The 25,626-nt window shown below is 47.4% G+C and overlaps 1 protein-coding gene across 3 annotated transcripts in view; it reads right to left on the bottom strand.

The window, feature by feature from the left end:
- Window positions 1-25,626, bottom strand: part of SSH2 (slingshot protein phosphatase 2) — a 98,312-nt gene that overhangs the window by 55,069 nt on the left and 17,617 nt on the right. For all 3 annotated transcript variants that reach the window (XM_069874322.1, XM_069874324.1, XM_069874326.1), the window contains exon 2: window positions 10,927-10,970. In XM_069874322.1, the coding sequence (XP_069730423.1) occupies window positions 10,927-10,970 (44 nt within the window). The remainder of the gene's footprint in view (window positions 1-10,926; window positions 10,971-25,626) is intronic.

The raw sequence follows: 25,626 nt of genomic DNA, 5'->3' as shown, positions 1-25,626 counted from the left end.
ATACTTCCAGAGGTCATAGAATCATAGAATGGTTTGGGTTGGAAGGGACCTCAAAGATGATCCAGTTCCAGACCCCCTGCCATGGGCAGGGACTGGCAAGAACCTCATATTCAGTAGTAACACATACCACACATTCATAGACTGAAAAACAACCCCAGAACTTCTGTTCTATTCTAATTAGTAACTTCAGGAGTTTTACTCATTGTAGAAGACTTAGATACCGTCCAGAGAGATGTCAGATTCCTTACACGCAGCTACCCTTACAAAAACAAGCCCCTAGAAAGTGCTAAAAACAAGAGCAGTAATTAACCACAAGCAACACTCTTCAAGCAGCCACTCATGACATACAGATAATAGAGTTATAAATGGATTAGTCCTGGATTAATACAATCATGCACTGCATCTCCATATGTGAGGAGACCAAAGGACGCTAGAAACATCCCAGCTTTTTTCTTTTTCATAGAATCATAGAATCACCAGGTTGGAAGAGACCCACCGGATCATTGAGTCCAACCATTCCCATCAAACACTAAACCATGTCCCTCAGCTCCTCGTCCACCCGTCCCTTAAACCCCTCCAGGGAAAGTGACTCAACCCCCTCCCTGGGCGGCCTCTGCCACTGCCCAAGGACCCTTTCTGTGAAAAACTTTTTCCTAATGTTCAGCCTGAACCTCCCCTGGCGTAAAACAGGAGTAGGAAATCCTCAAGTAAGTTCACACTGGAAATTGTAGAATGGTCTTGGGTTGGAAGGGACCTTAAAGATCATCGAGTTCCAACCCCCCTGCAATGAACAGGGGAAAAAAATAATAAATGCACTAATAAAAGGTATTTGAATGTTTTTGTTGCCACAAGGATTGAAGCACCAGCCTGAGACTGACACTGCCTTCAGGCAACAGTGAGACCAGCATCTCAGTTCCCACTGCCCCTTCGTACAGCACGTGTTATTTTCATATTCTGCTTTTAAGGAACAACCTTATTTCTTTGTTGATGTTGCATCCTCCATTTACACATGAGAAGTACTGGCCCAATAACCTCATCTCTCGGCACGGGGGACAAGGAGCAGAACAAAGGGGCTTTGAGGGGATGGACGATGAGGTGGAGCTGAAGGCAGCAGGACACCAGCCAGCCAAGAAACTGCTCCTCGCTGGAAGCAGGTGCGCTCAGCTGGGACAAATCCATAAAGCATTTAAAGCGCACGAAATTGCAGTGATGACAGGTAACAGCCTGGATCGCTACCGTGCTGCAACAGCGCCTGTGAGCAGAGCCATTAATCACTGCAGGACAAGATGGAAACGAGTCTGTCTGGGGTCTCGCCGGCTTCCCAGCCTGGTGCATGAAGTCACACTTTGCTATGGGGGAAAAAACACTGCCTGTCGGAGTTCCCGTGGGCATTTCGTGCTCCCCAGGAAGGCAGGGGATTAGCAGGGCTAGAGACAGGCAGTTCCCACGTCTGCGCGCAGTACAACACAACCCCGGTAGCAGCAGGATTTCATGTAACCTTTGAACGCCGCAGACCAATAAACTACGGCTATACACATCGCGCAAGACACACACTGTAAGAAACCCATCCCAAACCTTCATAAAGCTCGTTAAAGCAGCCGCTCCAGCAGCCAGAATCAGTTAGGGAAGCATCATGGAAAAGAACTAGGGTGAGGAGTGCTAAGGAGGTCTGTCCCAGCATTTCAGGAGGAGAGAACAGGGCAATGCCCACCAGAGCTGCCTCTGGAGAGAAATTTAAGGAGCTGGAGGAAGAACGTGCATGCAAAAATCTCTTGTATTGACTTGCAGTGTTCTGTTTGGCAGACAAGGCTGAAAATATCCGGTTTATTCATACAGTGCCTGTATCTCCAAGCTGTACAGTCCCCGTCGCTCACAGCAGTAACTTCAGCAGCTTTGCTTTCCTTGTGCATTTTGATCTTGCAGTGATTAAAAGTAATTCTGTGTCCTGCACGGGGCTGGCAGCTTGCAAATAGGATTCGCCTTGGACAGCTGAGGTCTTGGTACGCAGGTCGTCGGGAAAAACACATAAAACCACGCTGCTCAGGTTTTGCATCAGCATGAGCAGATCTGACTCTTGCAGAGAGCCTGCTCAGGGCCGCACAGGGAGCCCTGTGGGTGCACACAGTCCACACGCAGAGAGGCCATTAATCAAGCTAATGTTGCCATCCTAGATCAACAGCTCAAGGCTGAATCGCTGCTCCTTGTCAGGCCACACAAAGGTGTGGGTGTCACCCTATTCCACCCACTCCTGTCCCACAGGGGTTTGCTGAGTGTCTGCTCACACGCTGGGATGATTAAATCTGGAGCACAGATTGTCCTCTTAGGCATGTGCAGTTCTTAGCCCGCACTGGGGCCCAGTGACCTCCTTCCTTCAGGGTACGTCTGCCAGCAAGGCTTTCTCTGGTCCTCTCAGAGCCCTGCTGAAGATGATCTGTTGCCGTAGTCTCTCTAGAAACTTACTCCAGTGGGTACGAAGCTGGTTGGACTTGACGACCTTAGAAGTCTTCTCCAACTTTAACAGTTCTATGATTCCATGAAGGGTTACGGATGATTTTAATTCTCCCTGGACTGCAGTTGAGGTGCTCTCTGCACAAGCAAGGCATGTTCTTCTCTCCCTCCAACACAGCAGAGTAAACCTCTAGGAAGCACTGCAGCCATAACGTGGTGTTCCAGGTAAAGGGAACAGCGGAATGTTGTCAGGTACAGGAATTTTGCCCTAAATCTATCAGCGTCAGCGCAGCAGATCATGCAACGCAGAACCCAGACCCGTGTTTGCAGGGGATTATTAAAAAAACAATTGTGAAGCTGCTGTGTTTGGCAAACAAACCTCCCCCTCATCACATCCTCTCCCCAGCGAGCGACGAGCAGCGGCACTGCCTGCTCAGCCACCTTTACTGTGCACATGGAAAGTTTGTTCTTCGCTGCCGGGCAGCTGTTTCCGGAGTCGCTTATGAAAAGTTACTGAATTCTCAAAACAACAGCTCGCTGCCCACAGCCGAGCATCGCTGTCTTGCACAGGCAAGAGAGAGCAGAGGCAGCGAGTTCATTTCCGCGCGCAGAGGTGGGGCTGAGCGCTCTGTTTTTCTCACCGGCAGCTACGCTCAATCTTTCCCACAAAGACAGCTGCCTCAGCATCAGGCCTGATGGGGAAAAAGGGCTTGAAGAGGTAGCTTTAAAGAATATAGAATCATAGAATCGCCAGGTTGGAAACAACCCATGGATCATCAAGTCCAACCATTCCAATCAATCACTAAACCATGTCCCTTGACACCTCATCCACCTGTCCCATAAACCTCTCCAAGGAAGGTGACTCAACCCCCTGCCTGGGCAGCCTCTGTCGGTGCCCAGTGACCCTTTCCGTGAAAATTTTTTTCCTAATATTGCCACACTCCTAAGTGTCAAAGGATCCCGTGCCTGTGTTTTTCTGGAGGGAGGACCATTGTTTCAGACCATTGCAGGGAGGATGATGAACAGGTTCTTGGAGATGAACAGTCTACAGATGAGCCTGAGTGGATTACAAGTCCAAACAGATGACTTATCTGCAGAAAGCCTTAAATTAATACTGCAAACCTGTAAACCTCTGAGAGCAGCACCTCCTGTGTTCTCATCTTCTACTGCTGCCCCCACTTCGGAAGAGAAGCTGATCTGTCAAAAGTCTTCTGGCCATTTTTAGCTCGGGAGACAAAGCCAACTGCATTATGTAGTCCAATTAATTGGGAAAACTTGAAACTATTTCAGCAGCAGTGATGAGAAACAAGCCAATGCATGCAGGGCAGAGCGAGATAGAGTATAGTAAAGAATGAGATAGAGTACAGAAAGCTCTCCCAGTGAGTAAGAGGCATGCCACCCACCACGGCAGCACTTACATGCACCAGCTTTATTACACACACTGAGGGAGATTTAACAAAGTAATTAGAAAGGAGCCCATATCTGGTTAAAGAAAAAAAAGAGGGGGAGGCAGGAACAGGGAAAGCACGCAAAACTGTACTCGAATCCTGAAGAACCAGTCAGAACAGGAAGCCGCATTCTAAATTTGGTTATTTAAGCTGTCAAAGAGTATTTCTGTTTCCAGTTCTTGAGCAAAGAAATCAGACAGGCGCAGGGGTAGAGCGATAAGCATCACACAAAGAACAAAACCCTGCTTCTGAAGCCCGTTTGGTCAGCTGCCTATCCTGATCAATGACTGGGCTTCTTAGCTGAGAACTCAACACCTATTTTGCAATATTATCACTTCATTAAACCCTTCCCTCACAAACCCCACACCCAATCATTGTATGGTTTACTTATCATTAAATCTTAGAGGGTCCGACATATAGAGGTCAACGCTCAATTACACCCAGTTTACAGGTGCAAAGAACACTGAAGGACCTGAGCGGTGGCAGCAGGGCGAGGACAAGGGACACAAGCAGCAAGGTCTATTACTCTGGTCTCTCAACACTAATGTTGGACAAGGATAACATGCTGAGACACAGCTTTTGCTGGAACATCTCCCACAGCCTTCTCCCGCCCTCCTTTCTTCAGAGCTGCTGTCCACATGCATTCAAGCAGCTCAAGAGGAGCTCTGAAGACACCATTCTTTTTTTTTGGGTGCAAAAACTACAATGCATTCTATTTGCACAGCAAACTGCTCTCCATGCAAACATCAATATTGCTGCTAAAATGTTAATCCAGACCCTTACAGACTGTTTCGGCACCACTCAAAGTCCAGCAAGGAAGAAACAGGTGAGTGACGTGTCTGAGATGATAAAACAGGTAATGTGTTATTTCAGTGACCTACGGAAAAGAAATATCTAAATCCTCTTAACTGTGAAAACCACACCCCTGATTTTTATAAAGGAATGCTTCTGACGCAGAGATACCAAAAACTGAATGGCAACAAGTCCAGAAACCCTGGCCGAGATGTTCAAAATATATTTAAGTGCCTGAAATCCACACAGAGCTGAACAGTCTGAGGATCCACGTTTAACTTTGAAGCCTTGCCAGGAAAGAGACCAGAACGGCTATTTTGGAGCTTCCCTTTCTATTTACATCAGGAATCTTCCCTTAACTTCAGTTCCTGTAGCTTAGAGCACCTGGTTTATGCTCAGCAGGAGACAGAAGCACGTATGAAATCCTGAAGGCTCTTCCTTCAGTCACCTTTGAAGGGGCACAAGTGCATGGGGCAGCTGTTCTGGGCTTGCTCTGTGTCCAGAAGACCCTTTTGATAACTGAAGGGGCTGATCCACCTTCATTCCTTTTACTTCCCAGTTCATCTTTGCCTTGCTCCTTATTTTCTGTTCACACACTTAGAAAGACCCATTAGCAAATTCTAATGAAGACTCATATTTTCAGCGAGCTGGTAATCTGAGAATGCAACAATATTGGTCTGTTTATTCCCTCAGCCCGAAGATCACACCTGAAGTCATCTTGCACATCACTGTGACCCACAGGTATGTAGCCAGACCGGGCTGAGCACGTTGTAGCCACAGACACAGATCTTGCAGGGAACTGGCTCTGCAGAGATCTGTTACTAATCTAATAAACCCAAATTCTACTAGCAGCACTACCGCTTTGCTCACGGTTTCGTGCTGAAACACCTGGTATTCAAAACTGAAGAGCACAGACCCACTTTCCCACATCGTAATGTGTGGCCCACCGAGCAGAGCCGGCAGATGAACAGAACCGCTCTTTATCTCGGTGTTACACACTCTGCAAGCAGCTGTAGGAAATGCAACAGAGAAGCTGAGCTGTCACTGAAAGGAAAGACAGAAAGATGGATTCAGGAAACACAGCCTAAAGATAAGGTTCATGCAAGAGCTGAGTAATCTCCGGCATGGATAAACACAGGCTTTCCTGTACACCACACGCATTCCCCTCTTACTCAAGGTCTGGAGTTAAACTGCCTTGCACACCCATCAGAAGATCCCAGCTACTGTTCAAGTACCAACAAAATGAATGTTTGGCAGCTGCAGCCGCAAGCAATGGAAGCGCGAGGGAGGTTCAGTCGCTAGAACTCGCAGCACATGGCTTTTGGAAGCCTCTTGTAACACCAGCCAGGCTTTGAGGATAACCAGACATGTCAGGAGCCTGCCCCAGGAGCACCAAACGGCAAGGATACACATCTCCAAAAGTCACAGCAGAGGTGGGATGCTGCAGGCTCACACATCGCAATGCAGACTGTGAATGAGTCCTCTGAAGTGCAGCCCGTTCAGTATCACGGAATCACCCCCCTCTGTCTTCCAGAGACTTGTCACAACCCACAGGTAGCGAGAAGCTTACGGTGGGTCTCAGTTTAAAAATCAAATTATTTGACGTACGATGTATGAAGCTGTTGCTCTATACAAGGGAAACAAGCACACCAATTCCACTGAATATTTGAAAGACAACTTTTATTCTGTGATAAACCATAAGCTCCATCATTAGACTGTGCTCTTCCACTCCTGAAACAAAGGTATTTACTCACAGCTTGAAACCTTGAGGCATCTTGGCACATCCAACTGTTATCACGGCCATAATCTGATTTGCTTTCCTTCCTGGTTCACTCTTGGAAGGAACTATTCTGACTAAAAAACACAAACCATAAGGTAAGCACACTCAGGCTGCAAAAGGTGGTTTGTTTTTTTTCTTTCTTAACACCTAAGGAGGGGAGGACAAGCACTTTTTGAGAACATTTTCAGCTGGCAACCCCTAGATTTCAAGCAGGACCTAATCACCTTCTACGGTACTTGAAGGGAACAGCAGGCTCCTCAGCTTTACCTAAGCAAACGGACTTTACCCTGACCAAGTGCTCGGCCATAAAAGATCAAAGAACTGCTCAGAAGGCACCAGCAGCCTCTTTAAGCAATGCAGCTTAGTCAATTTTACATTACTGTGCAGCCTCAAAGCCTGTATTTCGGCAAGCAGAGCTGTTTCAAGGCACACAGAACTGGTAAATTCACAGACAGTGTGGAAACGGAGGCATCATTTCCACCATAAACCCAAAAAGGACCACAGACTGCAGCACCGCTGCTGCCCGAGGCCCTAGAGATGTTGTTTGTCAGCAGAACAAAGATGCTGAATCCTTGCAACCTTGGCACAGAGCACACAAAACCCGAATGTCAACACCCAGACAGTGTAAACACAACTCAGAGCTCAATACACATGTGTTTTAGGTAAGTTTGAACAACAGCGAGATGAGGCTGTTAACACAGATGCTCCCTTCAAAGTATATTCAGCGTGCTAGCCACACATTTGAGCTCAGAAGGAGAGATGTGCAAGCCAGTAGCTGTGCAGCCTCAAGATAGCCTAATAAAAATGTCTACGAGATGGCTATGAAGGTAATAAATGTAATAAATGGATTGTTCAAGACATCTCCTTGTGCAGTACTCCATCTCAGTCCCATTAGCCAGCAGTTAGAGTGTTGACAAGGACTAGCTCAACCAGTGACTCCAGAGCAAGAACTTGGATCCATGTCAGGGATTTGGGGATCTCACCCACAAACTTGCAGGAATGGTCCCAGCTCTGGCAGGGTACAGCCACCCTCCTGGACTCGCCTGGAGCAGGGCTTGGGCGTGGGGAAACAAAATTCCAGAAGCTGAGCCTGTTTCCACCTATTTGTTCAGCTTCAGGTATTTGCAGTGTGAATTTGCTGTGGTTTTTAGTAATGGATAGAAGTCCGTGTTCACGACATCCAAGTCCTTTCCTCAAGAAGGGAACCAAACCATTCCTCTTTGTATCAGTACAAAATATTCTGCTAAAAAATACTGTTCGAAGCATCTCATGTGGCAGAGCACGCATGAACTCTCTCCCTACACATCTACCGGCTCTTTCTGTCTTCTGAAGAAAAAGCTTTACACGGATTCTGCTAATTCACAAAGCAGAAACCTCCTCATTCCGCGATGGTGCTGGCAGCAGCAGTCGTGGGGCGAGCGTGGACTTGCTGTGGCGCTTGCTCTGTAGAGCAGGTTTAAGTTTAAACAACAATTCACCCACTTCCTCTCCCTGGCCCGTGAAATGCGAGTCCCTGCAATCACAGCACTCCGTGGCGTTCGATCTGAAAGGCCACGAACAGGTCAGATGATTTGGTTTAGATGTGATGATATGGATGTACCTGCCTACAGGCTTAAGCTCCTGTTTGAAGTTAATCTCTCTGCCTGTTTGGAGGATGTTTAGACTGGTTGCTTTTCACAGCCTCAGCTCAACGAGCTCTAGTCGCTCCTGCTGTCCTACCGCCAGCCTTCTGCATGTTCCCCCTTACCTCAATACACAACCCGTATCTCAGTGAGTAAAGAGAAACAGCAGAAACCTAACACAGAAGCTATTTAGAAACCGCTAGCAATGCTGCTGAGTTGGATCTAAGTGGAGCATTTGTCTCATTTGAGACAGCAATCCCTCCCCAGAGACGTGGACTCAAGAGGATGGAAATGAAGGCTGTACGAAATGATCTTCAAGACTGTTAACTGCAAAAATCTTTTGACATCAAATATGTCTGTGTGCTCATGCTTAGGTATTAATTAATGCTTAATCCCCTTGCAACCGTTAACCCCTCTATGCACTAACATCCTATTTAATAAATACCAAAAAGTTATTTTACTAACCCAAACACGCTCTAGCCGCAGTAGAACTCTTGCAGTTGATGTCCAGTTAACGGGATGCGTTTGGGCACGCTTGACACCAACCGTGCTCCCCTGAGGGAGCGTCTGAACAAATTTTACACAAGTGCAGGAGACAACAGGACTCCTCATCAGAAGAATTTGAGAAATAGCAAAAATCCCTCCTCAAACACTGACTGCAGCTACAGCGGGCAGCACTGCAGCTGGTAACGGGCCTTCCTTTCAAAGCCAGACTCAGCCCTTTGCCTTTTTACTGTCTGGATTTTTAATAGCCACTACTTTCTATGTTCCCTTGAAGACTAGGGATTAGATAAACTCAAAAGCTGCTTACAGACAACTGCTGCTCCTCCACAGCAGGACTCCAGGTTGACTACTTACCACATCTGACTGTATTATTTTTATCCTGCTGTAATCAAACACATTTAACACCCACCCTCTTGTTTTCCCTAAGAAGGCTCTTGGTTTCAGTTAGCTTTCTGACCCCAGCAACAGGAGTCAGGGAGTTCAGGTCACCACATCAACAGCCGGTTGTAATTTCCTACCCCAGGAAGTTATATCAAATATATTAAAAATCACTCATTTCAGACCTACCCTACAATGGTTGCTAAGTGCCCACAACAACGAAATCCCTCCCGTCCCCTCCAATACATTATGTATACTGAGATCAAGTCATGAGCTGATCTTGTGACTGCTGGAAAGCTAAGAGCGAAATTAAAAATCAGAGTTTCTCCGCGTTCAGTCTGAGCCTTTGGGAATCGCGCTTTCCAGCTTTCCTCTCAGTCATGAATGTTGTAAAATGAAGGAACAGCAATTCTTAAAGCATCACTGAAGGGTGGAAGTCTGAAGGAAACAGAGCAGTAACCTTTCCCTGGCCACACAGTCGCAGGATTATGCTGAAATAATGGGACTGGGCAACCAGGACAGCTTCTTCCTTTGTGGATTCATACACGTTGGCCCCAAACCCAAAGCCCAAATCTTGATCTAGTCTTTTAAGTAATAGAAATTTTATTGTTACCTACTCACACAAACAACACCGAGCAAAGAACTGTAACAACCAGAGCTCATACAGTGAGAACGACTTCACCTTTGCTGCCCTTTTACTCCCTCTGGAGGGAATCTTATGCCTTTCATAAAACTTGACTGCAACGTTTCAAGCCAAGAAAGTGCTCCAGCTGCTGGAGAAGTTACCTACTACATATAGTTTTTGCTGTTACTAATTTCAGCTGAAATAATTCTTTTGATGGCTTAGAGGACAGGAGACAAAGCCTACAAGACTTCACGAAGTCTACTCTTAAGACTGTGACTCCATTATAAACCCACCATTAGTACTTGTTACCAATCAATCAGCCGTGTTCCAGTGTTTTAAGGACAAACATTTATCAAAAAAAGGTTCTTCCTGAAGCAACTCAACTTGGCACTTATAGAAGTGAACATTTCCATGCAAAATAATCCCAACTGAAAAAAATAATCCTGTAAATTCCCAGTGTTTTCCTATGAATCCATGGAACACACTGTTTTAAGTGGGTGCCCTTACGGTGTAGAGTCATTCTGTGCTTCAGCTACTAGAAATACAACTTTTCACAGCCCAAAGATGTACACAGGGATATAAACAGGTGAAGAAACACAGAGGATGCCCGACGCTGCTGAAGTCTCTCCTGTGAGACCCCTACTAACCAGAATAATCCAATTCAGCTCTTGAAGGCAACAGAAACTTTTTAACCAGGGAGCAGGATTTTATTAGTATGGTTATTCCTGATGATGGACCAAATCCTGAGAAACACCATACAATGCTCCAGAAGTGTTTGGCCAATGCCCTCAGACCCACGGGGTGAATGTTGGGGTTGTCCTGTGCAGGGACAGGAGTTGGATCTAGTGATCCTCGTGGGTCCCGTCCAGCTCAGGGCATACTACGACTAAGACATGGGAGGGAGCTAAGAAGCAACACAGCCAGATTTGTTCCTAAGCTACAGGCAAAGCCTCCACACACACAGAGCAGTGGAGGATTCCCATCCAGCTCAGAACACGTCAGCAGGCAGGACACCCCTTCCTGGATGCAAACAGTAGTTTGGAGAAGATGCTCACTGACCAGTTGTGAACTTGTCCCTGCGTGTATTTTTTAGTGTGTAATCTGACTTTTCCTGTTTCCTGCTGCAACAACCCCTTTACTGGGAGCACCATTTAGGCCCCAGATAAACACACTTTTCAGTAAGGCACACGAGACAGTTGTGCAACGTTAACCACAAACAGAAAAGGATGCGTGGTTGCAGAACATGCCCGGACAACAAACGCCCTGTGGAACATCTCACACAGAAAGGTGTCCTCAAGGGCTTCTGCAAAGTTCAAATAACAATCTTACCTTCTGGGCTGGGACCGGCATTCTTCTTCCCCACTGTCTGCCTCCTGCACACATAGGAAAGGAGAAAAAAGTTAATAAGTTTTAATAGACACAGAACCCAAAGACTTGCATTTCACTCGTTTGATTGTAGAAGGTGAAGGAAACTCTCGCTGCTTCTACGCATCTGTCACTACAGAGGAACTCGCCTTCCACTCAGCTGTCACTTCAAGTTCTCTCAAAAGCCTTTCAAGAACTCAACATGACAAGAATTTTTGCCCCTGCAGGATTTTGCATGCTTCTGCATGGACTTGCAGTGACCCCTGCCAAATGAGGCCGGCCAAGAGCCAAACACGTAGTTTACTTCTCCAGGCAAAAATCTCTTATTACCTTTATGTAGATCATATTAATTCATAGTCCAGTGTCCGCGATCAAGTGTAAGAATCCATAAAACCAGCAAGTAATCCTGCCAAGTAGGACTGGGCGAGCGCAGAGAGACCAGAACGGGGAAAGCTGACATATTACGCTGCTTTAGATGCAAAATTAATACGCACGATCCCTAACGGGCTGTGGAATTTTACTAGGCCTACCTACCAAAGCCCAAAGCGATACCTCAGCAGAGAGATCTCTACAATTAATTCTGCTTCACAGTGCATTTACATATGCATTGCCAGGCACCGGATGGAGATGGGGTACAGGATCTGATTTATCAGTGAAAATTAACTACGCTCATATAGATCTGCAGAAGCAACACATTTTAAGCCATACCAAGCGTTGGGTCAGCACAGGGCATCCCAGGAAAACCAGAGTTCAACCGGAGCTGCACGGAACTGACCCATATTTACAAGCAAGACCTCAAACACATGTATCGCAGTCAGTTTTCAAGAAACAAACCAGCAAGTAGAAGGTTGCAAGAGACCTTTGGCACTCTTACACCTCTGCCACACTGACAATGGGGTGCTAATGAGGTCCTGTGGTGGGCACTTAAAGTGTCAGGGTTTTTTTAACTGGATAGAGTTCTAAGTTTTACCAGGCTCTGCACAGCTACTGTGTTTCTCTCATTTTTCCACCACTCATCCCACCATCCTTTAAGATGAACACATCCTCTCATGAGCAAGAATCACACATTTTATTGTGGCTATAGTAGAGCGAACTGCCATGTGCTTGCACCACTCCCAAACTCGAGGGTCACTTTGTAAGCACAAACTGATGCACTTCTACTAGGCTTCTGAAACAGGGGAGCGGGACAAAGAAAATCCAGAGCTGCTCTTCCGCAAACACCTGCACAAGAACTGAAAATCTGAAGCTAAAATGCCAGCAGAGAGTGATGGTGTTTCACACGGGGATGAAGTCAGAGGCAATTTAACATCAACACAGTCACTGTGCTCTCTCCTCACCAGCCCTGTCCCTGCATAAACACGTCTGCAACAAGCTCTGATAACATGCTCGGAGAAGAGAAGGCTCTGGGGAGACCTTGGAGCAGCTTCCAGTGTTGAAAGGGGCTCCAGGAAAGCTGGGGAGGGGCTCTGGATCAGGGAGGGCAGGGAGAAGACAAGCGGGGATGGTTTCCAGCTGAGAAAGGGGAGATTGAGATGAGAATTTAGGGAGAAACGTTTTGCTGTGAGGGTGGGGAGGCCCTGGCCCAGGCTGCCCAGAGCAGGGGTGGCTGCCCCATCCCTGGAGATGTTCAAGGCCAGGTCGGATGGGGCCTGGAGCCCCTGATCCAGCGGGAGGTGTCCCTGCCCACGGCAGGGGTGGGACTGGATGGGTTTTGAGGTCCCTTCTGAAGGCTCGTGCTTTTCCTGAAGTATTCAGAAGCCCGCAGAGCACCCCGCAGGCCGCAGCCGCTGCAGTGAGGAGTCCCCCCGCTAGAGGGGAGGGCAGGACCGAGCAGAGGCACCCGGCGCTCCCACGGGAACAAGCTGCAGGGAAGGAAACGATTCGATGCTGTTCACGAACGCGAAATCAAACCCCTTCACGCTTTCTTGCCATTTCCAGCTCGTTTCCAAAGAAGAGGAGGTCCGTGCAACATCTCCTCAGCCAAAAGGTGGAACCAAAGAGAAGAGGAGGCTGAGGGGAGACCTCATCGCTCTCTCCAACTCCCTGAGAGGAGGTTGTGGAGAGGAGGGAGCTGGGCTCTTCTCCCAAGGGACAGGGGACAGGACGAGAGGGAATGGCCTCAAGCTCCACCAGGGGAGGGTCAGGTTGGACATCAGGAAAAAAATTTCATGGAAAGGGTGATTGGTCCCTGTCCGAGGCTGCCCAGGGAGGGGGTTGAGTCCCCTTCCCTGGAGGGGTTTAAGGGTGGGTGGACGAGGCGCTGAGGGACGTGGGTTAGCGATTGATGGGGATGGTTGGACTCGATGATCCGATGGGTCTCTTCCAACCTGGTGATTCTGTGATTCCATAAAAATCTGCAAATGCTCCCTTCTGGGGACATCTCCAAGAAGGCAGTTTACACCTTAAGAAGGAACGTGGTTGGACAGCATCCTTGGACACCCACTCCAGCCGAGGGAGGTGTGACCTGTGTGACCCACCTCAGCCTTCAAAGCTGCCTTCGTGCAGGCGGTGGAGAGAAGCTTGTATCTCACCTCAGTCCTGCAGCACCTGTACTGGAACCACGGCGACAGAGGAGCAAGAGATGGCAGCTCCCACAAATGCAGCTTGGAGATTCCCAATGCCGGATTGCTCCAGCCTCAAAGCAGCCTCCTCCACCAGCCTGCAAGGAGGGGGAAGCTGAGCAGCACTGATGAGCTCCAGAGGGAGTCGTGCCCTGCTTTCCTTGACCAGAAACAGAGGCCTCGGGGGAAATGGAAGGAATGAGTCGCACAGCTCTAAACTAGGCCACGATATTAAATGCAGTTTAAAGTGAAAGATGAAAAATTCCATCTCCGCTCCTTTCAGGCCATGTAGGACAGAATATGCAAAACATTAATCCTGTTTGTGCTTTGATCCACTGCCAACTATCTGTCATCAAAAGGGCAAGGGAGAGGAGAGAAATTTTTGAGTGCTATTCTGCTCCACACAATGGGAGTCACTCCACATCACGCAAAGAATCCTGCTCTTCTAAATCTCCTTTTCGCAGACTGATGTAATGATAAACAAGATTCAATCTGTGTTCTTACGTACAGGGACGAGAGCTGGCTGCCTGTACTTAGCGCTAGAAACATCACAGCAAGTTCTTTTACTGTAAGAGGTAGGATTATTGGCATCAGTCCCGTGTCCAACATTCACTGCATTTCTATTTTACACAGAGAACACTTCACACGGGCTACACCCTAAAAATATATCCTTCAAATCTTAAAAGAGATTCCAATTTAATAACTGCTTACTACACATGACTTTATGCCAACATACCTGACTGCACAGACAAAGCCTGGGAAGTGTTTTTATCAGGAGTTGGAGTGGTCACAGGCATCAGTATCAAGAGAGCGCTGACAGTTTAGACAGAACAGGGATTCAAGTTTTCACCCCACGAGTCAACGTGTTGCTCGTAGTTGTGATGTGCACACTGCAGACATTACAGCACCTCTCTCCCTCTCTCTGTTTTCTAGATGTTGGCCAGATGTTGCTTTCTGGATAGGCAACTTCATTATTTCCATTGTTGGAAACACTCTCTCCTTTTACAGGAACCCTCTGCACAGCAACAAACACCAGTGATGAGCGGTCCTGAATTCCTCACAGGAAGGCAGAACCGAGAGGCAGATCTGAAACGTCTCTCATTTCTTGAAGCTATTAATTTCAAAGTCAATATTGTTCTTTTTTTGAAGAAAGATCCTTATTAACAGGGGCAGAGAGACCTTGTGCAAGAACAGTAATGCAGAGGCTACTTTGTGAGGAGCTACATGAGACAAAGAACTTGAAGCCTTTCAACCTCTCCTAGTGAAGCACAACTGGCAGCTTCTTGTTTAATTATTAGTTAATATAGATCCCCAAACCCACAGCAAGATTCAGATGTAGCCATAGCATCAGAGAGGCTTTTCACTTAAACACTGTCAAGCCAGCATCATGTGAGCAGCTCTGGACCGCTCTCAAAGGAGGTGCTACAAAGAGAAGGCTTGTAATTAAATGAACAATCTTCTCGTTCTGTGCCTACCCTGCCTTGGCTGGATCCCACCCAGTTGTTCAAACTCATACTAAGTGCCTCTGAGCCCAGCATGACCTTTGCTGGGAAGAAGGCATCTGCTTTAGTCAGATCAGAGGCCGTGCACCCAGGCACCGATCCAGTTGTTAAACCACGCAAATACTCCTCTTCATAGTATCCACCAATTTCCCAGCATATCTCTGTTTGGGCTACAGTCGTCCAGAGCATCACAAACTCCTCCGTACAGGAGCTCTCCTTGCGTGTCAGCAAATATGAAGCAAGTCAGTACCAACCCCCCTCTCCCAGCTATTACCCAACACATGGATAACCCAGTCTGGTCAAGTATTGCAGAGGGTGCCACCAGTGCAGCCACAGCTCTTCCTCTTATGCAACACAAATCATCTGGAGATAAGAGCATCCACTGCACGTTCAGAGTCCTTAGGGCTCAACTCAAGTCTTGACACAAACCTGTGGTGGCACTGGAGATGCCCTGGGGTATCTGACATCTCCACTGGACCGGCATTAGATGCCCAAAGAGGCAATCGAATAGAAGCCCTTGAAGTCCAAGGGACTGGCAACTGTGCATGGACGTCACATAGAACTAAAGTTCAAAGCCTTCCCAGATGAAATATTTGACAGATGCCTGTTGAACAGCATCGCACACACAAGGCTGGTCCTATCAATAATCTCAAATCATCTGCTGGAACAAAGCAAGACAAATGCTGCAGTCAGATTGCCAAGTATCTATTCCACATTTCTGCAGCAGACTTCACAGAGCAGTCTGAGTTGTATTCTATCAATCTCTTCATTAAACTGTTAGCAAAAAGCCCCCTCATGCTGCATTTGCAGTAAGGCTGAAGTGCCAGCAACAATGTTGGCTGGTAAAGAGAAACAAGGGCTGACTGGAAAACCTAGGCTGATAAAAGGTTCCCTTTGTTGCTTGCAAGAAGCCCAAAACTACATATAAATTCACCAGCTGGAGCTTGTGGGACCGGAGTGGGGTGCGGAGCTGTAACAGGTACCATTTCCAGCCTGGCTGCGTTGAGTAGCAGTTTGGTACCAGAAAGAGTGATTTGACCACCAGCAAAATGAGCAGCCAGAGTTTGCAAGTCCCACAGCAGCAATATAGGGAAGAAAGACAACTAAAAATCTGCAGCAGTTTGTGGGAAATGATTTCTTCAGTGTATTATGGAAAGCATCTCCTTGGTAGCAATGTGCAAGTATTCACATTTATAGAGGATAGGTCTCAAAGCTGAACTGAAATCCAGTTCACTTCAAAATCCCTGAAGATAGTTAACCTTAAGCATTACTAAAATTATGAAACTAATTAATAAAGTCACCTAGCATGCTCTAGAGAGCGAGCTCTAAGCCCCTTTTTGGAATATTTACATTTGTCATCAACTGCTTTTAAAAAGTAGAGGCTGCCCCTAGGAAGCCTTTAAGTTTGCCATAGAAGTTCTTCAAGAAGCAAAGCTGAACAAACCAGGCTACAAAGGGGCAGAGGGAGAACCATGCTGGGTTTTGCACAGTGCTTTTCCCTCTCCAAAGTCATAGGGATAAAGGGTAAACACTCAGCTTTCTCCAGCCGTGTCTCTCACCCATCCCTGTTTGCGTGAAATGCTTTGAATGATTAGTTTTCCTCCTCACACTTTTTCTGTGTTTGAGGTTCCACAGCAGCTTTCTGCAGCCAAGTGTTCATTCAGAGGCTGGCATTCCTTCCAGATTGCTTTCTGTATCACTTTGCTGTGTCAGTAATTGGTATATTTAGGTCAAAGACATTGCACTCCTGCTCTGGAGAGAGAAAAAAACAAGTTCCTTATCAAAGCTTTCATCTTCCTGCTGGAGCCAAAAGATTTATGCAAACCTTGTTTAGATGAGGCCTCGCTAAAAACTGCACAAATAAGACTCAAACACTTGAAGACAAAAATTAGAAGCCTCCAACTGGTACAACAAGAGTCAAGATGAGAAATACAGTGTGACACAGCCTGCTGCACTACCCCACCAGAACAGATTAAAAGGGAGATTACTGTCAATAGAATTTCTGCAGTGAACCAAGCTTGCCTGATGGGGAGTACAACAGCTTTTGCCTTAACCACACGGACGCACCCAAGGGGAAAAAGAGAATACAAACATTGCAGACACATATTCACATTAAATATCCCTTCATCAAAGGAATATTGTACATAACTTCTCCATAAAACTGCGCAGTAGCACGTTGGTTATCACCATCTCTAGGCACTCACAGACAAGAAACAAAATCTACTGTCCTCCTGAACAGACTTTCCCTCTTACTTTTAGATCACCTTTTGACATTGCAAAAATATGTCAGGAAAGGCAGATATTTAACATAACTATGATGCTTTGCTAGATTTAAAGCCTTCCAGAACCTTCAAAATACCTGCTCAGTCTCCCTTTAGGCAAAACTAAGGAAGTTGTCCACTGGAAATCTTGAAACCTAGAAGCATTTGGTTTCCCACAATAATAACACATGCTGACAGCAATGGGACAAGTTTACGAAAACTCACTTGCTATATAAGCACAGGCACTGTAATCCCAGTTTATTACTGGGAGCTGTTGCTGATGTCCAGGGCACAGTCTGACTCAGAGCAAGTCAGATATGCACACGTACACCGGCGAATCTCAGGGCAGGGCCCCTGCACAACAAAGAGCCTGTGATTAAAATGAAATCCCAGCTCCACAGGTTCCCACATTAGCCGTTCCCGCAGGGTGACACGTTTACACGCATGGAATTGTCCCCGCGCAATTAGGAAGGACGGACGTTCACGCCTCAGACCCCTCTCCAGCCACCGCCTGTTACAAACACAGACCTTGCTCAACCTTTCCGTGCACTCCAGAGCTTTCCGAGGCAGCGTGGCCACGTGCCTCTCCTCACCCAGAGGGCTGACAACTTCACCTGATCCAGCTGGGAGAGAAGAATCTCCTGAACCACTGCATAAAAGAAAGAGCTAGAACTAAGAAAGGCTGAAAGAGCTTGAAAAGCCAAGTGGAGAATGAGCCACACGCAGAGAATCTGGAGACCTGCAACTGCCGCTGATAATCTTTTATCATTCGTGAGCGATACTATTACGCATTACAAGGACTAAGGACATAAACCAGACACAGCAGATGCAAAACCCCAGCTCCTGGTTAAAGCCAGGCAGTGCATTACCCATGGAAGTCAACAAATATTCCATGTGCTTTTAAAAGAGGGAAATAGTTGGGTTTCGCTCCTGATGCCAAAGGGCTATTTTAGGAGGAGGAGGAGGGGGGAAGGAAGGGAGGTTCGCTGCAAAGGGACAGGTTTTTGTCTTGCAATCAGCCACCTTCCTGTTAGCATCCAGTTTACCTTGGTGCACGCTCACAGCAGCCTCACTGCTATCCCTGCTATCCTCACTAAAACCCAGGAGTTATTGCAGGGCTCTGGGCAGGAACAGTTCAAGTTACAGCTCTAGAGCTCTCCCTTTTCCCAAATCGCACAGTAGGGTCACTAAAGCAATAATGCTGATTCACCTGCAACATAGATGAAATATATTATTTCCATAATGGGATAAGAATAGAGCGTATCTGGATACCACTCCTACTGATATTGCAGCTGCATCCATAGAATAAAGCTGTGCCAGCACAGCTCTCTTGTTGGAAGTCTAATTCCCAGTCAGCAGCAGCATAAGCAGGCACAGACTTTCCGTGTACACAGAGGAAGGCACACAAAGTGATCTATGAAACACGTTTCAGTTGCATCTCCACCCCGTGCCGGCTCAGCCGTAAGCTCTTAAAGCCAAGTGGCTGGCTGTAACATGCAAGCATCCTTCCCCCCGCCAGAATGTTAGAAGAGACTCTCACCCACTCAGCTCCTCCGAGATCCAATCCCTGTAAGCTCCTGTCAAATCTCCCCTTGACGTAACAACCGTACGACACGGGATGGATTCGGAGCAGCACTGGGATCTTCCTGACCTACCTGAGCTATAAGCATCAGCAGTCAGGATGCTTAGGGGCTCTGGTCTGCTGCATCAATAATTAAGAGATGATTTTCTGGATGAAAAAAATTCTCAAGTGGGAAGTTATTTAACACTTAAGAAGGTGAAATAAAAGAAATAGGGAGGACAGTCTGAGACAGTTGGGGTTATTCAGCGTGGAGAAGAGAAGGCTCTGGGGAGACCTTAGCACAGTTTCCAGTACTGAAAGGGGCTCCAGGAAAACTGGGGAGGGACTTTTTACGAGGGCCTGGAGTGACAGGATGAGGGGGAATGGCTTTAAATTGGAAGGGGGAATATTTAGATTAGACATGAGGAAGACATTCTTCATGATGAGGCAGGGGAGGCCCTGGCCCAGGTTTCCCAGAGCAGTGGTGGCTGCCCCATCCCTGGAGGGGTTCAAGGCCAGGTTGGATGGGGCTTGGAGCCCCTGATCCAGTGGGAGGTGTCCCTGCCCATGGCTGGGGTGGGACTGGTGATCTTTTTGGTCCCTTCCAACCCAAACCATTTCATCATCCTATGAATACAGAGCAGAGCAACACTCAATCTTTTCAAATTCCATGATCCTCAATGTCTGTGGAGAGGAAATCATTAATATTTCATATTCTTAACACTGCTTAACCTGTCTCTGTGTTCAGTGGTGCAAATACAAGTTGCAAATTGTTACCTAGTGAGAAGAAAAACAAAGGAAAAAAAGATGTATCCAAGCAACTACATGGTACAGCGCATCTGGATGCAGCAGCATCTGTGCTGGCACTCACAGGCTGCTATTGTGTAACCCCCGATGCAAGGAAGAGAGCACAGCCAGGAGCCTCTGCTCTATTGCGGTGACAAATCTAGAACAGGAGTGTCTGGTAGAGGTTTAGCAGCAGGAGTTCAGGCTGTATCAGAAGAAGAACTGGCAGGAAAGTCTTTTCAGCTCTAGCCTCTGCTTGGGCAGGGAAAAAACCCCAAGTGTTTTAGGCAAAACTTCATAAGGAATTGGTGGGACAGCTACAGACAGGGCATGAAGTCTTTGCAGAGCAGAGGGAAAGCAACGCCTGAAGATATTCCCTGGGAAAACACTGCAGAGAGAACCACAAGGTACAAAGCGTACTTCGTGTTCACATCTCCCGTCCCCAGGATGCAGAACAGCCTCCCGGCTGCCCCACTGCTGGCAGGGGACCTCCGCTAACAGAGCTGGAACCCAGCGGTTAGAAACCACCCAGAACCACTCACTGCTTAAAAAATCCTCCCAGCTATCAGCCTCACGCTGTTGGAGCTTAAGCCAACACGCAGAGCCACTTCATGGCCTGACACAAGCTGGTTTACAGGCTCTTGCACACTGTTTCTCCACAGCAGAGTTCTGCCTACACTCTCTCAGCACTGCACGTCTACAGTCGACTGGAGATACCACGGTCTAAGCAGTTTCCAAGGGACCAAAAACAAGGCAACAAATATAATGACGAATTCTCCAACAGAGGCTGAAAGAAAAAAAAAAAAAGAAAGAGAAAGGAAAATGAAGCTGAGGAGTAGAACAGGGTTTTCTGGATGAGTCAAATATGAGCAGAATGAAGTTGCATAACGAGTGCCCCTTGACTTCTGTTATTTCTCCCAGCCAGCTCCTCCAAAAATCTATTTGTTATTGTTTATTTGGGTATCTGTCCAAATTGCTGTGGGAGGAGGGAAGAGGAGAAAAGGAAATGCTGTCAAGCTATTAATTCAAGGACTGTAGTCATCTAGCACCCTCCATCCATTATTGAATCAGTGTCCTGTTTACTGCAACACTCTCCAAAGCCTGGAAGTTAAATACAAGAAAAACAGATCTTAATTAGCTTCTTGCAAAAGTGACTCCAGCACAGCTTCTCCTGGGCCAGGATGGATTCTGCCGCTGCGTATTTGCTCACTGCTCAGTCCCAAAGAGCGGTGCCGTTTCAGGCCTCTCTTCAGAGAGCACTGGCAGCAGCAGGGACCAGCACTCCTGAGATTTAAGCCTTTCCAAAACATTCTATTGCAATAAAGGCCAGGCTGTGTCAAAAGCCAGGGGCGACTGTGGCCACCACCCCTTCTCCCAGACTCCCAGGATAGGAAAGAAGTCATCAGGAAGGGGAGAAAAGCTGTGCAAAACCATAACGCAGCGCTATGTTTGGTCATTTTCCCCTCTCAGGATGCAAGTGCCCCTGGCAGCAGGTACAGTCGACCTGTCAGAAAGGCACACGTGTCCCTCACTCTCTCCATGCCACCTGGCTCTTCCCCAGAGCAGGAATGGCTCATGCAGAAGCTCACTGTCCAGGACAGCCTTTAACAGGACAGAAACACTGTGCCAAAGGCAAAGGAGCCCCACTGGCACCAGATTGGCTTTGCCTGATCCCTGGAAGTTCAGTAGATGTATCAGATTTGGGGCTCTGCAGTACTTGTCTCCGTAATCCCAGTCTCCTCTAGACCATCTGTTCCCCCTTCAGCAGCCTGGCCATTAGAGACACAAAGCTAAAACTCGTGCCTCCCTAGGAAGAGGTTTTTGTTGATCTCTCCCGTGCCTCCCAATCTTTCCATCAATCCCGTAATCTACTAGGATTTTCCCTGCAGGGGATGCATAACAGCATCAGTGGAAAAAATATATGGGACGAGAGAAACACTTCAGGGCAAGGGTAGAAGGTGTAAAAGGGGAGCGTGTGCAACTAGAAGAGCCACAAGTCCTCTGAAATCGGATGTTTGCATTGTATCGGAGTGAGCTACCGACACACCATCCGAGTGCCAGGTTTGAGATCCTGTCTGATCACTCAGTGCTTTCTTAAAGAGGTGCCAATTATGAACAATTTCCTATGAAAACACAAGTTTTCAGAGAAAACACACTGCACATACCCTGCCTCCCTCAGACCATCTTCCATAACACCTTGAGGGCAAACAAAGGCTGGCGTTATGCAGGTGAGGAAGGGCTCTTATTTCCAGTCTACAGAGACTGGCTCTCCTACTGCTGGTTTTGAAGTCAGTGACTGCTGGCTGCCTTTGGTTCCTTAATCTCTAAATCCCCACACTCTCTTCTTGAGATTAATCCAGTTAAAACTCTCCCTTCCCTTTGGCTGGTGTCTTGCATAAATAACCACCTGAAGAGCAGAGCAGCAGAAGCCAATGCTCAGTGTGCAGCACTTCCCAGAACTTCATCCTGCTGCAAGAGATGGTGTAGAGTAAGTACATACAGCCTGTGCCAGGAAAGGAAATTAAGATTAGCTGGGTAGGGGCAAAAGGCAGTCCTTATGGATTGGTTAAATCAACAGGAATCCATCATCCAGTCCGATCCAAATCCACAGTTGCTTTCTGCCTTAAGATAACCAGAAACAGGTTTATGCTGCTCTAAGATAAAGCAGCCTTAAACCAGTGTTAGCCTTGATGTGAAAATCTCCCTTTTGGGGAAGAGAATTGCCTTTGAGGTCAGCTCTGAGATGGCTGCAGAGTCACAGCCATGGAGGCCATGCGGTATTTGGAAAAGCGACACTGCTTAGCACGAGAAAACCACTTGTTCAGGCTTTGCCTGGGTGACCGGCACAGGCAGCTCCCTGAGCCCCGATCCCCATGAGCAGGAGCGAAGGCAGCGCAGACGCAGCGGCCAGTTCTGGGTGCTCAGCCTGCCTGGAGAGGCCAGGAAAACGCAGAGCGGCACATGCAGGCTGCAAGGACCATCTCCTCACACGTGAAGCATCAACAGCCCAATCCAGGGAATGTATATCCACCCCCCTGCTCCAGAAAAAAAATAAACCCCAAACACCCCTAGTGAAGATGTGAAGGAATCCTGAGAATTCTTGCCCACTCCCTGCTCTAGCACAGAGAAAGGGAGGACAAGAGGCTGTATGAAAGCATGTATGAGGGGCATGGTTTAGTATTTGATAGGAATGGTTGGACTCAATGATCCGATGGGTTTTTCCAACCTGGTGATTCTATGATTCTATGTCCCTTCCCAAGAGCTGGGGATGTACCCAATTCCAATGGCACTTGTCCCCTGGAGGGGAGCCCTGTGTAACCTGGCACCGTCCCCCTGGGCAGGTAGAAGCAGTTCCAAGAGAAACCCTTAAACCATGCCAGGCTTTAGGTCAATGACCCACAGACCACACGGCTCCTGCCCCCGCAGCCCCCCTGCCTGTCTGCATGTCTTACTCTCACTGTGCAGCAGGGCCAGAGGCTCTGGAGCGGCGCGCAGGGAGAAAACACTGCACATGGGCTCCCTGCTGCTTGCCAAGCTCTTCAGGCGATGCACTAGAGCCAGGACTCGGACCATAAGCTCTTTGTGTTCCTGGTCATTCACAACTAAAAGAAGCAGAAATCTGGTTTTCAGGAGTGTTTATCAGCCTAGTCCTTCCCAGATCCTCAGCGAGAATGACCAACCCCATCGGCTTGCTCACCTAACCAAAGAGAGGACACATTCTGCAACCTGGGTACAAGCAGTTACCTCAAACCTGCTTATCTCGGTGTGAGAAGACAAAACAAGAAGCCAGATGCCTGCGCGGCTCTGAGCTGCAATACATTTCCAACTCCATTCATGCAGATATGGAAAGCTGCCGCTCAGTCTCTGGTGCATATTTAAACGCTCGTTCTGAATTGGCAATTAGTCAGAAGTGGAATGTTTCTGCATTCATGGAGTAGCTATTTTGAGATTACATTATGCACTCGGCTTCCATTAATAGGTACTTGTGAAAAAAAGGAAAGGCGTTCCACCCAGCAATGCACTGACCTCCGCAGGCTCGAGGGCTGTGGGTACCAACGCCCGGCGCAAACAGAGGAAAGCTTAGGAATTCCATTATTGGCAACCATCACATTTTTCTTCACAGCTCCAGAGATCACGTAGTCACTAGATTTGCCAAATCTTGATGGAGCAAGTCATGACTGTGTTTGCTGGCCACTCCACTTGGTCAGATTGCGTCTTCCACAAAGAGGTAAAGCAGCTGTAGAAGTCACCAAACTGAATGAAGTTAAGCCAGACGACTGCAGCATCTCGTGTTCTGCGGCTCTGGAGGAGACGTTCCAGATCCCAGTTTTTCTGCTCCTGTTGCCCATGTCTCCAGTGCTGCCTTCACTCAGCGATAACCAGCGCACATCCATCCCACTCTGGATCCTTTTCAAGGCCTTGGAGTCCCATAGTTCACAGGAACCTCTTTTGGATGAAGCTGAGAACTCTCAGTTTTTTTAAGCAAACAAAACTCAAATTATTAAATGACATCAAGCTTTTATGAAAGCCAGAGGCAGTTGTAGGGAGAACATACAGTTGCATTTGGCCAAGACCCACACCTTGCAATCTCTCCTGCATGTACCAGGGAGGAGCTCTTTATCAGGCAGTGCAGGGAGAGGATGAGGGGAACGGTTTTAAGCTGAACGAGGGGAGATTTAGATGAGGCCTCAGGAAGAAATATTCTCTTGTGAGGGTGGGGAGGCCCTGGAGGTGTTCAAGGCCAGGTTGGGTGGGGCTTTGAACAACCCGATGCAGTGGGAGGCGGCCCTGCCCCTGGCAGGGGTTGGAACTGGATGGGCTTTTGAGGTCCGTCCCAATCCAACCCATTCTGTGATTCTACTGGGATTGCAGCTTTATCCATAAAATTCACACACAAGCACCCGTCGCCTGTAACATCCAGGTTTGTTTCTTCCAACCTCTCCAAGCCTGAGCTGCGAAATCAGGGTTTGATCAACATTTTCTGAGTGGGAGGCTTAGGGGAGCCAAGAAGGGAAACATGAACACAAGCACTCAGCCAAACAACACAGAGAAGTTGCACAGCAATGGCACAAGGAATATTATTTTAATTTCAAAAATCAATAATCTCAATACAGGGAAGATTCAGGATAAAAAGTCAAGTTTCTGTCAACAGTTTTGCTCTTATTAACAGGTTTGTACAGATTGTTTTAAAGATCAAGGCTGTAAAATCCAAAAGGTACACGTATAATAAATCTCATTAAAACTAGAGCAGGTCAGCTCTCCGATGAACTTAAGCTGTAGATCCTTCTAATGCTCTGGAAGAAAGCTCGGGTGCCCAGCCAAATGAGGATTCCCTCGGCTCACAAAGCCACATCTTCTGAGCCAAGTGGAAATACTGGATGAGCTAAGAAAAACAGAGTTTTGTGTGTGGGTTGTTTTTTCCTTTTCCTTACTTTTTTTTTTTTTTAAGCAATATGAAGAGCAAGCAAAAAGCCCAAATTATGAAGCAACAAACACTAGAGTAAGAGCTGAAAAGAAAATCCAACTTGGAGGGAAAAAAAGGTGATATAAAACCCATTGTGTTGAACCAATGTTACTTTGATTTTGGAGTCAAATCTAAAGATATGTGTTAGGCCCATGAAGACATAAAAAGCAGAAATAAGTCCAATGGTGTGTGACCTCCTGTCTGCTGGGAAAAAAAAAGATGGGTACTTTACTGCCAGAGCATCCACACGCAGAGACTTCAAGGCAGTGAGTGACTTCCACTGCCAGCTCTCTCTCCTGCAAAGCCTTGATCTCCAAGAGTTAAGAACAGAGATTCATACCAAACAGCAGTTGCTCCACGGCCTCTGCTGGACTCATTCCAACAGCTCCATGTCCTTCCTGTGGTGAGGACTCCAGAACTGGGCGCAGGGCTCCAGGTGGGGGTGTCATGAGAGCAGAGTAGAGGGGGCAAAATCCCCTCCCTCACCCTGCTGGTCCCACTGCTTTGGAGGCAGCCCAGGACATGTTTG

This window comes from Phaenicophaeus curvirostris, chromosome 21 (assembly GCF_032191515.1).
Source record: "Phaenicophaeus curvirostris isolate KB17595 chromosome 21, BPBGC_Pcur_1.0, whole genome shotgun sequence".
Taxonomy (NCBI): Eukaryota; Metazoa; Chordata; class Aves; order Cuculiformes; family Cuculidae; genus Phaenicophaeus; species Phaenicophaeus curvirostris.
The sequence above is the reverse complement of the archived record's forward strand: the minus strand, read 5'-3'. Positions and strand labels throughout refer to the sequence as shown.